Source organism: Leucoraja erinacea, chromosome 3, assembly GCF_028641065.1.
Source record: "Leucoraja erinacea ecotype New England chromosome 3, Leri_hhj_1, whole genome shotgun sequence".
Taxonomy (NCBI): domain Eukaryota; kingdom Metazoa; phylum Chordata; class Chondrichthyes; order Rajiformes; family Rajidae; genus Leucoraja; species Leucoraja erinaceus.
This window is the reverse complement of record NC_073379.1, coordinates 18,487,787-18,504,528: the sequence shown is the minus strand read 5'-3', so window position 1 is coordinate 18,504,528 and position 16,742 is coordinate 18,487,787. Positions and strand designations below refer to the sequence as shown.

Below are 16,742 nucleotides of genomic sequence, written 5' to 3'. Positions count from 1 at the left end.
TAACATCCACCACAGTGAGTCTACCAGGTACCTCCTCATTGCGATGGAAGGCAAAAGTCTTTGAGTACTTGTCTCTTCCCTCCTTGTCTTCCCTCTGCATTGAGGTGATCCAGACTTCCGATGTTGTGACCCTGCCGGGTGATGGTAAGTCCCGCGGCCGAATCCGAGCTCCGCGAACGGGCCGGATCAAACTCCGCGGCCTGGGACGGTCGAAACTCCCACCCTCCACTCCAGCAGACAAAGCTGTTGTTGCGGGAGTTCCGGAGAACCGGTCACCAACCTGTGACCTGCGAGCTCCTGACGTTGTCGTCCACTGGGCCCACGGCCGAGCCGCCGAGGCTCCGAAGTTGGGTCACTGCCACCGCAACACCACCACCACAGCCCCGAAGTCGGCCAACCCCGCATTGGTAAGACCTGGCTCTGCCTCCGGAGCCTCGAGGTCGGTCCCAGTTGGAGGCCGCCAGCTCTGCCATTAGGCCTAAGCGCAGACGGAGATGGGGGATACGACAAGAAAAGGTTGCATCTAAAAACAAGTTTCTCCCACGTCCCCCCCCCCACTCATACACAAATAAAATAAACTGAATAAACTAAAACAACAGGACAAAAGAAAACAAAAAAAATAAAAGACAAAAATAGACTGCAGGCGAACCGCAGCTGCAGTGTAGCGCCACCACTTCCGGTCTCCCACCACTGAAGATAGACACAAAACTCAGTAACAAAACTCAGACACAAAAATCAGTAACTCTGTCAGAAGAAGTGTCTCGACCCAAAGTATCACCTATTCTATTTCTCCAAGGATGCTGCCTATTCCGCTGGGTTACTCAAGCATTTTGTGCCTATCTTCGGTGTGAACCAGCATCTGCAGTTCCTTCCAATACCTGAAGAATGAAGATAGACACAATATGTTCATTGGGTCAGACAGTGTCTCTGGAGAAAATGGAAAGGTGACTTTTTGAACTTCAAAAAGTATTTTTCTGAAGAGCAGACGGTTAGTGGCAGGACCTTTCACCACACTGATGTTAGTCAATTTAATATAGACACAAGGAACTGCAAATGCTGGTTTACAAAAATAGACAGAAAGTGCTGGATTAACTACAACCATCTTGCAATCAACCTCCCTCCCCCCTCACCTCTGTATCCACCTATCACTTTCCAGGCTTTGCCCCTTCCCCACCTCTCTTCCAGCTTTCTCCCCCCTATTACAATCAGTCTGAAGATGGGTTCTTCAGCATACATGACTAGGTGACATTTCAGGTCGAGACCTTTCTTCAGACCGAAGAATTGTCCTGATCCGAAATATCATCTCTCCTTGTTCTGCCTGACCTGCTGAGTTACTCCAGCACTTTGTGTCATTTTTTTTGTAAACCAGCATCTGCAGTTCCATGTTCCTACACATGGTATGCCTGCCTTTATTACTTGGAGCATTGGGTATAAGAGTCAGGAAGTCTTGTTGCAGCTTTATAAAACTTAGTTTAGGCTGCATATGGAATATTGTATGCAGTTCAAGTTGCCCCAATACCAGAAGGATGTGATGGTTTTGGAGAGGGTGTACAGGAATTTATTTGGGTGTTGCCTAAGTGTTGCCTGTATTAGAGAGTATTCACTATAAGGAGAGTTTGGACAAACTTGGATTTTTTTTCTGTGGAGAGTCAAAGGTTGAGAGGGACACATTACCGAAGTTTGTAATATAATGAGAGTTACAGATAAGGTAGACAGTCAGAATCTCTTTTTTCCCAGTGTGGAAATTTCAAAGACTAGAGGGCATACCATAGCTTTTTTATGGGCCTTTTTTGATGGACACAAAAAGCTGGAGTAACTCAGCGGGTCAGGCAGCATCTCTGGATAGAAGAAATAGGTGATGTTTCAGGTTGAGACCTTTCTTCAGACTGAAGAATTGTCCTGACTCGAAATGTCACCTATCCTTGGTATCCAGAGATGCTGCACAGAAGATAGTCACAAAAAGCTGGAGTAACTCTGGAGTAAAGGAATAGTTGACATTTCGGGTCCAGACCCTTTTTCAGACTGAGAGTCAGGGAAGACCAGGCGGGAGAAGGGTCTCGACCCTGAAACGCCATCTATTCCTTTTCTCCAGAGATGTTGTCTGACCCGCTGAGTTACTCAAGCTTTTTGTGTCTATCTTTGGTTTAAACCAGCATCTGCAGTTTCTTCCTACACTGTGGTGTATTGCCCTATGTTCGGCATTTGCTGAATCAGTTGGAGGATTTCATCTCAGTGAATTCAACTCAAGGTCACCTGGATGCCACAACATGGTTTTGTGGCATCCATTTCTTTGCTGCTGAATGAAACCCACGGACGCTCTTACCTGTTCATTTCCCCTCCAAGTATTAACCAAGACCCAGCCTGCTTAGTTTCAGAGAATCTATGGGAAGCAGTCATTTGAATGATACTAATTTGAGTTCTCAGAATGCCAAAATAGTGACGTTGCCTGCTGGGTTGCACAGGAGTCCCTCCGTTATTTTGCACTAGGCAAAGTTTAATTCTCTGTAATCGCCACATATCATGTGTAATGCAGAATCCAAGGTGAGATGCTGGGAAGGCAGGAATTATTTCCACAGATGTGATTGATGATACCTCTGTGGACCGAACGGAGATGACAAGGACAGGCTGACACTGACACACATCCGTGAGCCTGAAGCATAACCAGAGGACCTCTGGCCTCTCACAACACTGCGAGTTTTACCCATTCATCCACTGGAAGTACAATGACACCCCCGGCGGAACCTTGGGCAACAATGCGAAAAGCACTTCTATTCTTGTAATGTTCCCCTGCCTATTGCTGAAAATCTACAATCTATGGTTGGCATATCATCCGGGGATGTGTTGAATAATGAGCTGAAATGAATTACAACACAGATTGTTCGACAGTGCACAGAAAGTGGCACATATATGCTTGCGGAAGAGATATGTATGAAAGAACTGCAGATGCTGGTTTAAAGCAAAGGTAGACAAAATGATGGAGTAACTCTGCGGGTGAGGCAGCATTTCCGGAGAGAAGGAAAGGACGACCCGAAAAGTGCCCCATTCCTTCTCTCCAGGGATGCTGCCTCACCCGCTGAGTTACTCCAGCATTTGGTGTCTACCTTGCTGAAGAGATGATGCACTGATACAAATCCCACAAAGACAATACATAACCCTATACACCAATGCCTAGAGGGCCAGTTCTGGCAGAATTGACCAAAATATTGCTTGGGTGTCAGCATATCTTATCTCTGTAGACAAGCACAGTGTAGAAGTATAGACGTACATATGGATATTTTTAAGGCAGGGGTTATGGGGAGAAGGCAGGAGAATGGGGTTAAGAGAGGGAGATAGATCAGCCATGATTGAATGAGCAGACGATTTGATTTGATTTGATTTGATTCCATTATTGATGGGCCGAATGGCCAAATTCTGCTCCTTTCACTTAATGATCTTATCTATATTAATAAAAGTCCGATCTTGACCACTTCCTGTTGTACTGTATATTGATTTTTAGAAAAAACGCTGCCACATACGGCAGTGATTTCTGGCCATCTTACACAGAGTACCCCTCCGCTGCGCAGGACAAGAGGATTTTTCCCATTGATGAAAAATAAAAGAGTTATTTGTATTTTTAAAATGTTGAGATTCTCTCTCCTGAAGGTCACGCCCCATCCGGAGGTGCGATAAAACCCAGAACTGTTGAGTGCCTCAGTCAGTCTCTGCAAGATGGGGGAGCGAGATGGTCAGGTCTCTCAGTATAAGCTGTGAAAAACACTGAACACATGTCTACTAAACTGTGAGTGGTTTTACTGACCTGTCAGTGCCCTTAATGTCGTTTGAAAATATAGTTTGGAAATGCTAAAGCTGTGTTGCCTTGTGTTGCCTTTGGTTTTGAAATGCTGAGGCTGTGTTGCCTTTGGTTTTGAAATGCTGAGGCTGTTTGCCTTATTAAAGTTGCCTTGCCTAATTAAAGTTGCCTTGCCTAATTAAAGTTGTCTTGCCTAATTAAAGTTGTCTTGCCTAATTAAAGTTGCCTTGCCTAATTAAAGTCACCTTGCCTAATTAAAGTTGCCTTGCCTTCTATATAATTAAAAGTCTAATCTTGACCACTTCGTATTTGCGCTTTATATTAATTTTAGAAAAAACGCTACCATGTACGGCTGTGATTTTTGGCTATCTTACTCAGAGTCCACCTCCGCTCATCAGGTGCCGAGGACTTTTCCCATCGATGAAAAATAAAAAAGTTATTAGTGTTTTAAAAATGTTGAGATTCTCTCTCCTGTCAATCACGCCATGAAGGCCACGCCCCTTCTGGTGGGAGGAGGGGGAAGGACTTTAAAACACAGAAGTGTGGGCATGGCTCAGTCTCTGCAAGATGGAGGAGGGAGAGGTCACGACTCGCTGTCTTTAGTTGCCTTGCACCCTGCTTGAAATGGTATGAAACTGCACTTGAATTTGGTGGCCTTGCACCCTGCTTGTAATGGATTTTAAAGGAATAGCCGTGAGTCAACTGCCAGCCCACCAGCCGTGAGTGAGTGAGCTTCCAGCACAACAGGCTTAAGTGACTGAGCCGCCAGCCCAAGAATCCATTCAGCCCATAATGTCCATACTAGCCCTCTGGAAACCTGTCCCTTCAGCCCACAACACCCATACTAGTGCTCCAGAAAGCCCCCCTACTGCCCATCAATATTGGAATTGGTGGAAAGTGGAATATTGCGTTGGGGGACCAGTCCTCTCATGTGATGCTGGGACACAATGAGTCCCACTTAGTCTAGTAACCTGATAAAAATTGGGAGGTCAATGTTGTTCTAACTTGAAGAAGGTTCTCGACTCGAAACGTCACCCATTCGTGCTCTCCAGAGATGCTGCCTGTCCCGGTGAGTTACTCCAGCATTTTGTGTCTATATTTGATCTGTAGCCCTGCTGGTTACTCCTGCAAGCACACACATATACTTTCTAACTATGATGAGGTTTTCTGTCTCCACCACCCTTTGGGACAGTAACTTCCAGAACCCAGCCATCCTCTGGGTGAAAATTGGTTAGTTTAGTTCAGAGATACAGTGCGGAAACAAGCCCTTCGACCCACCGAGTCCACACGGAACAACGATCCCTATACACTAACGTAATCGTACGTACATTAGGCATAATTTACAGTTCTACTCAAAGCCAATTAACCTACAAACCTGTACATCTTTAGAGTGTGGGAGGAAACTGAAGGTCTTGGAGAAAACCCACACAGTCACAGGGAGAACGTATAAACTCCGTACAGGCAGCACCTGTGATCAGGATTGAACCCGGGTCTCTGACGCTGCAAGACAGCAAGTCTACTGCTGTGCCATATTAACCTTTAACTTATTCCTTATGTTACTTACTTTACCTTATTCTCTTTATACTTTTCCGATCGGTCTAAAGGGGCTGTCCCACTTGGGCGACCTAATTGGCGAGTTTAGAAGAGTTTAGGAGAGTTTGAAAAAATGTCATGTTGAAGACCTCCTTCGTCTGCGTAGAAGACCTCCTTCAACCTCCTTCGACTATTTTGAAGACTAGCTTCGACTAGCTATGACTAACTTCGGGAAAATTGGACACCGAATAGTGGAGAGTGAAGACGACCTCCTTCGATTTCCTTCCATCTCCCTTCGACCTCCCTTCGACTATGATGAAGACTATCTACAACTACCTTCGACTACCCTCGATTACCTATGACTAACATGCCGACCTACTACAACCTACTACAACCAAACCTACGAGTAAATAAAGTATTGATTTTTTCCATGGCGACCTTTATTTATTCGCAGACATTTTTTAACAAATTGAATAAAACGCCGCAACCTATCTGAGGCCTCGAGTACACGGGGACTACTCTCGAGCATGAAGGAGATTTACAAAGACCTCCTACGACCTCGTGTTGACTATGCTGCGAGTATGAGTCGAGGGCAAACTCGCTAGAACTCGCGGATTAGGTCGCCCAAGTGGGACAGCTCCTTAACAATTATTACAAAGCCATGCCCCTGTTTTTGACCACTTAACCAAATCCAATGTCCATAATTTCATAATTCATAGGAGCAGAATTAGGCTGTTGGGCACATCAAGTCTACACCACCATTCAATCATGGCTGATCAATTTTTCCCTCTCCACCCCATTCTTTTGCCTTCTCCCTGTAATTTTTTGACACCCCTACGAATCAAGAGCCTGACAATCTCTGCTTTTGAAATACCCAATGTCTTGGCCTTCACAGTCATCTGTGGCAAATGAGACAGATTTGCCACACACTGGTGCTCCTCCGCTGTCCCTGGCCCCCACCTTTGGTGTATGTGCGTGTGCGCGTGCGTGTGCGCGTGTGTGTTTGTGCATGTGCGCGCGATCAGTAGCAAAGATCCTGGCAGGAACAGGGTACTGATTGTGGATGATCAGCCGTGATCACATTGAATGGCGGTGCTGGCTCGACGGGGCAAATGGCCTACTCCTGCACCTATTGTCTATTGTCTATATCCACCTCTTCCTTTCTTCTTCCTGCCGCCCCCCCCATCCCCACATTAGTCTGAAGAGGGGTCTCGACCTGAAACGTCACCTATTCCTTTGCTCCATAGATGCTGCCTCACCCGCTGAGTTTCTCCAGCATTTTTGTCTATCTTAAACTAAACATGGGGTCATTCTGCACATATCAGACTAAATGCGTGAGCCCCTTTTACTACTTTACACATGCATGGCATGTGTTATGTTATGTTTCCTGTTTAAAATGTTTGCAATAAGTAATTCCAAAATATCACTTACATTTTTACATAATTAGGAATGATGCCTCAATTTAAAAAAAAATGCAACATGCAAGGAATCCAGATTAAAAAAAAAAAAAATGACATCCTTTACCCCTTGTGGTAAATGAAGACATTCTTTCCATAAGATCTCAGCTGGTATCATTGAATGCCCAGTGTATTTAAGACTTACCGTGGTCCAGTTTATCTGTGTCCCCAGATCTCTGAAGTATAATGTAATAATGGATGAGGTTGCAAGGTTCTTAAGGGCTTGGGTTTCCCTCAGTGGAGGACCATCTGTGAACAAACAAGACCAGGGACAATGTTATGCCTCAGTAATCCCATTGTGGCAACTACAACCAGAGGATCAATGTGACATGGTATCGAAATATATTTTGAACTGGAGGTAGGTGAGAGTAGGGGGAAGGGAACTGTTGAGACTTCCCGAGGTGTCGTGGGCCTAACTCAATGAACCATCAGTGAAGGTAGGTGCCCATTTGATAGCCCCAATGATATACTTGCATCTACACGATCGGTTTTTACGTGCTTAACATGTAGGTAGATGATTATTGAATATGGAGTGAGTTATTGTCAATAGCATGTGTGTATAAGCAGTTTAGGTGATACTTTGGCTTTGGGCTGAAGATAGACACAAAATGATGGAGTAACTCAGCGAGACAGGTAGCATCTCTGGATCGAAGGGATGGGTGACTTTTCAGGTCGAGACCCTTCTTCAGACTGGTGACATAAGTAGGGAGGGATTGGACCAGGGGGGATAGAATGGAGTCGAGGAATGTGGAAATTAATCCTTCAACTGGCCACATCTTCCCATCTCCTCACCTTTCGGCTTTCCGCAGAGACCGCTCCCTCTGTAACTCCCTGGTCAAATCGTCCCTTCCCACCCAAAACCAGAAACAAAAGGTCTGCTATGGCAGTTCTGTTCATGGATTTTGGAGAGAGGATAATGTCCCCCATTCCTTCTATGCGGAAATGCTGCCTGTCCCGCTGAGTTACTCCGGTATTTTGTGTCTATCTTTGATGTAAACCAGCATCTGCTGTTCCTTCCTACACACTTTGGCTATGGGATTGGTTTTCTTGGTTGAGCACTTATCCTAGTGTTATAACACGTAGTTTGTGTTTTAATTGTAATTGAACATCTCACCCAGCTAGTGAGTAGAGCAGCAGAAAACTAGGGAAGACCTTCTATCCATAAGTTCTCAGCTAGTAACATTTAATGCCCAGAGGGAACTGGAAGATTGCGAGGCTGCCGAACTGGTGTGACAGGGTTTTAGGTACTTGGGTTTTTGGGATCACTTCTGGGGCCAGGTGTCAACGGCACAAGATGGGCCAGTTATACGTTAACTGGAAGGGGACAATGTATTTGAAGGCAATTTGTTCATGCTGCTTTGCTGGGTCTAAACAAATTTGGCAATGGCTGGGTCGCAGAGCAGCAGTGCGGCAAGCAGGGAGAAGAATGCAGAGGATGAATCGAGCAAATCCAGTGGGCAGAGCAGGTAAATGCAGGTTAGGGAGCAACGGCAGATCAATGCTGTTTAGTTTAACGCCAGTAGCCTTTCAGGTAGGTCAAGTGATGGATCAGCACTTGAAATTATGCTTCAGGAGAAGCAAGGTTGTGAAGGGAAGGACTAGCAGCTAAATATTCTGAGAAATAACGGTTTTAATCATGAATTTGGGGAAATGCAAAAGAGGAGTGAGAGTTCTCCTAATTACTGATTTAGGAGAACCTCATCACAATATTTAGAGAGGCTATTCTGGAGGCAACACAGTAGTTTACACTTGGAACTGACAGATTTATGATTAAGAATCTCTCATAGCACCTGTGGTTCTTAAGTTAATAAATAATAGCAGCAGAATTAGGCCATTTGGCCCATCGTCTACTCTGCCATTCACTCATGGCAGATTTATCTTCCTTTAACCCCATTCTCCTGCCTTCTATCCATAACCCTTGACACCCATACCAAACAAGAATCCATCTATCTCTGCCTTACAAAATTCCCATTGACTTGACCTCCACAGCCTTCTGTGGCAATTAACTCTACAGATTTAACAGCTTCTGACTAAATAAATTCCTCCTCATCTCTTTCTTAAAGGAACATTCTTATATTCTGAGGCTATGGCCTCTGGTCCTAGACTCTCCCACCAGTGGAAACATCCTCTCCACATCCACTCTACCCAGGCCTTTCACTATTTGGTAAGTTTCAATAAGGTTTGTAGGTTTGTTGGTTAATTGGCTTGATAAATGTGAAAAACGTCCAGTATAAAATTGTCCAGCTTCCAGTATGGTCCCTGGTCACCCCGCCTCCCCTCCCCCCACCCCCCCCCTCCCAGTGAGAAGAGACCCAGCGCCGTAAAACGCTCATCGCATGTTAACAAATGATGTGGAGATGAGTGATTGGGCCACATTTGTGGACCATTCTAATCACCAGTGCAACCGCAATAGAAACCGTGCGTGGATGCAGCTGATCCGTTGATGCCAGGAAATAAACTGTGCTGCAACATATCAACAAACCACTCCTTACTTGACACATTCATGAGGCTCTGGGCCATATTTATTGCTTCATACTAAAGTTGTTATCTCTTAAGGCAAAGAAATCTGTTACTGAAGGGATTTTTTGGAAGTTGATTATCATTTAAGAGTTCCTATTAAAAAAAATTATAGCTTTAATTGCACTTACAAGAGCATATAACACACTGAACAATTCAGATTTTCTTTTTTTTTAAGCTCCTAACTATGCATTTAAATGTGTCTATATTTTATCATGCTAAGCTTGTTATTGCATTGTAACTTTGCCGCACTGAAAGCTATTACAATTTAGCATTAAATAACAATATTAAATTTGGTCACATTAAAGATTGGGGCATTTGAATACTCCTGATAGGCTTTTGAAATGATGGATCTACCATTAATATTGTAGATGGATTGTTACAGTTCTCATAGTTACTGCTCAGGTTCATAAGTTCATAAGTGATAGGTGCAGAATTAGGCCATTCGGTCCATCGGTTTTACTCCGCCATTCAAACGTGGCTGATCTATCTCTCCCTCTGAACCCCATTCTCCTGCCTTCTCCCCATAAACCCTGATGCCCATTCTAATCAAGAATCTGTCAATCTCTGCCTTAAAAATATCCATTAACTTGGTCATCACAGCCATCACGCTCCCTCTGGCTAAAAAAATTCCCCCTCATCTCCTTTCTGAAGGAACATCCTTTTATTTTAAGGCTGTGCCCTTTGATCCTAGATTCTCTCACTAGTGGAAACATCATCTCTGCATCCACTCTATCGAGGTGTTTCACTATTCAGTAAGTTTCAACGAGGGGGCCCCTCATCCTTCTAATCTCCAGCGAGTACAGGCCTAGGGCTGTCAAATGCTCTCCGTACATTAACCCAATCATCCCTGGAATCATTCTTGTAAACCTCTTCTGGACCCTCTCCAATGCCAGCATACAATATTCTTACTCAGACATGAGGCCTAAAACGGATCACAAACTCCAAATGCAGTCTGACCAGTGCCTTTAAAAAAATCAGTATCACATCCAACAATTCCTTATATCCAAAGATGCTGCTTGTCCATTGAGTTACTCCAGCATTTTGTATCTATCTTCAGTGTAAAGCAGCATCTGCATAATAACAGGAGCAGTTGGTTACTGGAAGCTTTGTTATGAGATAATAACTCCGCTGTCTCCCAATTGGCACATTTCATATAAATGGACAATCCTTGTGAATAAAGATTTCTCGAACTTCATGTAGCCCCGGCATTCCCTCTCTCTCTATCCCAATCCCACCCAAGTCTCAATACCTTCTTGTTTTCACCCAACAAACAGCAAACAATGGCCTGTTTCCTTTATCATCGTTACATTTTATGCATCTCTTTCATTCATTGTTCTTTATCTCTCTACATCATCATCTACATCTCTCATTTCCCTTATCCCCAACAAGTCAGCAGAAGGGTTTCGACCCAAAACATTGCCCATTCCTACTCTCCAGAGATGCTGACTGTCCCGCTGAGTTACTCCAGCTTTTTGTGTCTATCTTCGGACAATCCTTCTGTTTACCCCAGATGTAAACAAGACTATAATGCTTTCTGAGCCTGAACAAGTGTTACCGATTCCCAAATTCAGTTACATAGGGACAGGATCAAGTAATAAAAAGGAGGAATTGAAAGCATTCCAAAAGTTTAATGGGTGTATAATGGCCCCATGCCAAAATTGTACAGTTAAATAATCAGATATCGGTAGCTATGCAGGGAAGCAGTGAGATTACACAACAGAATCCAGATGCTACAGTTTCCTCCCACACTCCAAAGACGTACAGGTTTGTAGGTTAATTGGTTTCTGTTAATTGTAAACGTGTCCCTAGTGTGTCGGATAGTGCTAGTGTACGCGGGAATCACTGGTCGGAGCGAACTCGGTGGGCTGGAAGGGCCCGTTACCGCGGTGTATCTTTAAAGTCTGAAGTCTAAAGAATTCAGGACGTGTCTTTTTTCTTTCCTAGGTTATTAATTTTTTTTTCAAATATTGCGTGGTTTAATAAATAAAAATAACATCTGTTCAAAAATATAATTTTTGAAAAACCCATCTTTGAGCCCAGTGCTTTATAAAAAAAATTGCCGAGTTTGTGTATTTGTATCTGTTGGCATGGCAGATGGTTTGTTTGCACTGGGTGATTCATCACATTGGTTTCTGTATGGAAAGTTCCAAATGTTTGCTTCCTCTTCTTTAAATCATTGTGCAAAATTCAGAAAATAATGCAACTTTAAAAAAACTCTTTGTATGAATGAAGTTCAAAACCAGCCTCGGAATACATTGACCAAGCAATCTCTTCAAAGGCAAGAGGAATTAAAACTCAGTGACATCAATCTTAGTGTGCAAAAATTTTAATTGGTCGCATCTTTATTTAAATAAAATATTTCTGCTGATGCAGAAAAAACCTGTTAGCTTTATTGATTTCTTTTCGGAAAGCTTTTCTGCCATCCTTATCCTATCCAACTAATGTGTGACTCTGAAATGGTGACTCTATTAGATCAATCTACTGCTGAGAAAGAAATCATGTAAGTAAGCAGGGCGGCACGGTGGCACAGCGGTAGTGCCACTGCCTTACAGTGCAAGAGACCTGGGTTTGATCCTGACTGCGGGTGCTTGTTTGTATGGAGTTTGTAAGTTCTCCCCATGTCATATGTGGGATTTCTCCGAGAACTTCGGTTTCCTCACACACTCCAAAGACGTACAGGTTTGTAGGCCAATTGGTTTGTTGTAAAGTTAAAATTGTCCCTAGGGTGTGTAGGATAGCATTAAGTGTAGGAAAGAACTCCAGATGCTGGTTTAAATCGAAGGTAGGCACAAAATGCTGGAGTACCTCAGTGGGACAGGTAGCATCTCTGGGGAGAAGGAATGGGTGACGTTTCGGGTTGAGACCCTTCTTCAGATTGGTACCATTAATATGCGGGGTTTACTGGTCAGTGCAGACTCGGTGGGCCGAAGGGCCTGTTTGTGCGCTGTATCTCTAAACTAAACTAAATTAAGCCAAAACAGACCATCAGATGTGAATATGAGAAAGATGCACAATTCAGAGTAGACCTTGCATTTTGGGAAGAGATGACACAAAGTGCTGGAGTAATTCAGCGGTGTAGGTGGCATCTCTGGAGTACATAGATGGACAATGTTTCAAGTTGGGACCCTTCTTCGGACTCAATTTATTTTTGCACGTGTCTACATTTGGAGAGCAGACATTGAGCCAGTCAAGCAAGAGGCTGACATGGCCAGACTCCGAATCATGCCATTCAGTCAATGTCCTGCCATCAGTTCTGTTACGGAGACACAAGAAACTGCAGATGCTGGAACGTTGAACAAAACACAAAGTGCTGGAGGAACTCAAGAGTTCAGGCAGCATCTGGGGAGGAATGAATTCCATTATGTGCACCACAGATGGATCCAGTTCAGTTTGGTTTTGTTTATTGTCACTGAGGTACAGTGGAAAGCTTTTGTAGCATGCTATTCAGTCAGCGGAAAGACTATACATGATTACAATCAAGCTATTTACAGTGTATCGATACAAGATAAGGGAATAACATTTAGTGCAAGGTAAAGCCAGTAAAGTCCGATCAAGGATGATCCGAGTGTCACCAGTGAGGTAGATAGTAGTTCAGCACTGCCATCCGGTTGGGGTAGGACGGTTCACATGCCCGGCACATTGGTGCAGATTGAGGAGGAGCATTCCCTGGTGATCTCAACATTATCTCTATTATATCGGCTGATGTCAAGATCACTCTCAGGCAAGAAAACTTGAGAATGATTATCGCCTGCTGTTTCCCCTCAACAAATGATTACAATAGTACTCCTACTCACATCCTATCCAACGTTATCGCACCCCGGTCACTCCCTCTTCTTCCCTCTCCCATCAGGCCAGAGGTACAGAAGTGTGAAATCATTGTCTATCTATGTACTCTAGGGATGTCGCCTGCACCGCTGAGTTTCTCCAGGACTTTGTGTGTTCTCTTCCCAAAAAGCAAGGTCTACTCTTCTCTGGGGATTGTCACCTTGTCGTGGCGGAGAAGCTTGTGTGGTCCAGAGATCCTGAGAGTGATTCCGTCTGGAGCTGTGCTCCTGGTAGAGCCACCCATGGCAGTAAGGTCGAGGGGGAGGCCTTTGACAAAGAGCAATCCAACCAAGACCTCAACGGTGGAACAGGCGGAGGACGATGGCTGACGCTGGGAAGGCGGATGAAGGCTGCAGCAGAAAAGGGTCCCCGGTCATCTTGGACTCTGCTGGATCCTGACCCAGATCTGTCAAGGACCGTGTGGCGGCTGCCTGTGCACCAGTCTCCCCACGTTAAACAAAGTCACACATGGGCGTCCTCCCAAAAGTAGACAGTCATACTCGTTTCGAGCGACCACCGATGACTGAGTTATTCATCTTTCTCATATACACGTCTGATGGTCTGTTTTGGCTTTCTTAGATTCAGAGACAGTTTCTTCCCAACTGTTATCAGGGAACAAAACCATCCTATCACTGACTAGAAAGCGATCCTGAACTACCATCTACCCCACTGGAGCCCTTTAGACTGTCTTTATACAATAGACAGTACACAATAGACAATAGGTGCAGTAGGCCATTCGGCCCTCGAGCCAGCACTGCTGTTTAATGTGATCATGGTTGATCATCCACAATCAGTACCCCGTTCTTGTCTTCTCCCCATGTCCCCTGACTCTGCTATCGTTAAGCCCTATCAAGCTCTCTCTTGAAAGTATCCGGAGAATCGGCCTCCACCGCCTTCTGAGGCAGAAAATTCCACAGTCTCACAGCTCTCTGTGTGAAAAAGTGTTTCCTCATCTACGTTCTAAATGCCTTACCCCTTATTCTTAAACTGTGGCCCTTAGTTCTGGACTCCCCCAACATCGGGAACATGTTTCCTGCCTCTAGCTTGTCCAAACCCTGAATAATCTTATTTGTTTCAATAAGATTCCCTCTCATCCTGCTAAATACCAGTGTATACAAGCCCAGCCGCTCCATTCTCTCAGCATATGACTGTCCCGCCATCCCAGGAATTAACCTTGTGACCCTATGCTGCACTGCCTCAATAGCAAGAATGTTGTTCCTCAAATTAGGGGACCAAAACTACACACCATACTCCAGGTGTGGTCTCACTAGGGCCCTGCACAACTGCAGAAGGACCTCTTTGCTCCTATACTCAACTCTTCTTGTTATAAAGCCCAACATGCCATTTGTTTCTTCACTGCCTACTGTACCTGCATGCTTACTTTCATTGACTGATGAACAAGGACCCCCAGGTCCCATTGTTCTTCCCCTTTTACCAACTTGACTGACTCCACTGGTCTTTATCTTGCACTAAAGGTTATTCACGCTATCCTGCACCTGCACACAGTGCATAGCTTGATTGTAATTAAATACAGTTTTTCCACTGACTGGATAGCATGCAACAAAAAAGTTTTTTGCTGAACCATGATACACGTGACAATAAACTAAACTAAACTAAACATCTGTCAGAAACACACATTGCTCTCTCCTGTCTTCTTTTTCTATCACAGACCGACTGATTTGACAATGCGTTGAAGGGAATTCTACAGATAGGGTCTGTTGGTAAGAGAGATTCACAAATCATTCTCACTGACAAGTTGTCATAAGATCATCATAAGAGATAGGAATAGAATTAGGCTATTCGGCCCATCAAGTCTACTCCGCCATTCAATCATGGCCGATCTATCTCTCCCTCCTAACCCCATTCTCTTGCCTTCTCCCCATAACCCCATACTAACCAAGAATCTAACTATCTCTGCCTTAAAAAATATCCACTAACTTTGGCTACACAGCCTTCTGTGGCAAAGAATTCCACAGATTCACCACCCTCTGACTGAAGAAATTCCTCATCATTTCCTTCTTAAAGGAACGTCCATTAATTCTATGGCCTCTAGTCCTAGAATCTCCCACTAATGGAAACATCCTCTCCACATCTACTCTATCCAAGTCTTTGATGGTACTGAACGATGTGGCCATTAAACTCATTATTCACACTGAGGGTGGTCTCCTTGCAGTGGTTGCATGACAGACTAATGTACTTAATGAGATCTAACAACTGCAATGTATTGATCTAGGACGTACTATGGACTTTCAGCAGCAACAGAACTATTTTTAACTTTAGACTTTTTAGAGATACAGATGGGAAACAAGGCCTTTGTCTCACCGACTCCACACTGGCCACCAATCAGCTCGTACACTAGCACCATCCTACACACACTAGGGACAATTTTACAATTTTTACCGAAACCAAGTAGCCTACAAACCTGTATACCTCTGGAGTGCGGGAGGAAGCCAGAGCACCCTGAGAAAACCTATGCAGTTTCAGGCAGAACGTACAAACTCGGTACAGAGAGCACCCATAGTCAGGATCAAACCTGGGTCCCTGGCACTATAAAGGGCTTGTCTCACTTTCACTACCTAATTCACGACCTCGCAGCATGGCCGTCACGAGGTCAATAGTCAATAGTCAATAGTCAATAGTCTATTTAATTGTCATTTGGACCCCTGGAAGTCCAAATGAAATGCCGTTTCTGCAGCCATACATTACACACAAATAGACCCCAGACACAACATAATTACATTTTACATAAACATCCATCACATAGCTGTGATGGAAGGCAAAAAAAAAACTTATCTCTCCACTGCACTCTCCCCCCCCCCCGATGTCAGAGTCAAAGTCAAAGCCCCCGGCTGGCGATGGCGATTGTCCCGCGGCCATTAAAGCCACGCCGGGTGGTGCGAGTCGCACACCGGGTCTTGGTGTTGGAGCCCCCGGTCTGCGCTCGCAGAGTCCCGCGGCCATTCCAGCCGCGCGGGGCAGTAGTGTTAGGCCCCGCTCCAGGAGCTCTTCAACCCCGCAACTCGGGTGGGAGAAGTCGCCGTTGCAGGAGCCCCGAAAAGCGGTCTCCCTCCAGAGAGCCGCGGGCTCCCGGTGCCGCCGTCCGCAGACCCGCAGTAGCAGCCTGCCTTCGCATCAGCAGCAGCAGCGGCATCGGCAGCAGCAGCAGCAGCAGCAGCGGCAGCGCTCCTCCACCGCTTCACCCGCTCCGGACTCGGCCAGCTCCACGACGGCGACGGTGAGTCGGCACCAGAGTCCCCGGCTTCTTCCCATTGTAGGCCGCTCCTCGTTGCGGCCCCAACGACAACTGAGACCCGACGAGAAAAGGTCGGGTCTCCAGTGCAGGGAGAGGTTCAAAAGTTTCCCCACCCCCGCCCCCCCCACACACACACACCAACATAAAATAACAAAAACTACATAAAAACACAGACAAAAAATAATAAAAACACGGACAGGCTGCAGAGGCCGCTGCTGACCAGAGTCGCGCCGCCGCCTACAGGTCATAGGAGGTCGTAGGAGGTCATCGGTGGGTTGTGATGCTGGTCATAGCTACTCGTGGTATCAAATAGGTTGGGCCGTTTTTCTAGCCTGACGAAAAATGCCCACAAGTAAAAAAGGTT

At 45.1% G+C, this 16,742-nt stretch overlaps 1 protein-coding gene across 1 annotated transcript in view; it reads right to left on the bottom strand.

The window, feature by feature from the left end:
- Window positions 1–16,742, bottom strand: part of LOC129695357 (trans-2,3-enoyl-CoA reductase-like) — a 124,764-nt gene that overhangs the window by 43,034 nt on the left and 64,988 nt on the right. Inside the window, exon 4 of the mRNA XM_055632232.1 lies at window positions 6,926–7,029. Within this exon, the coding sequence (XP_055488207.1) occupies window positions 6,926–7,029 (104 nt within the window). The remainder of the gene's footprint in view (window positions 1–6,925; window positions 7,030–16,742) is intronic.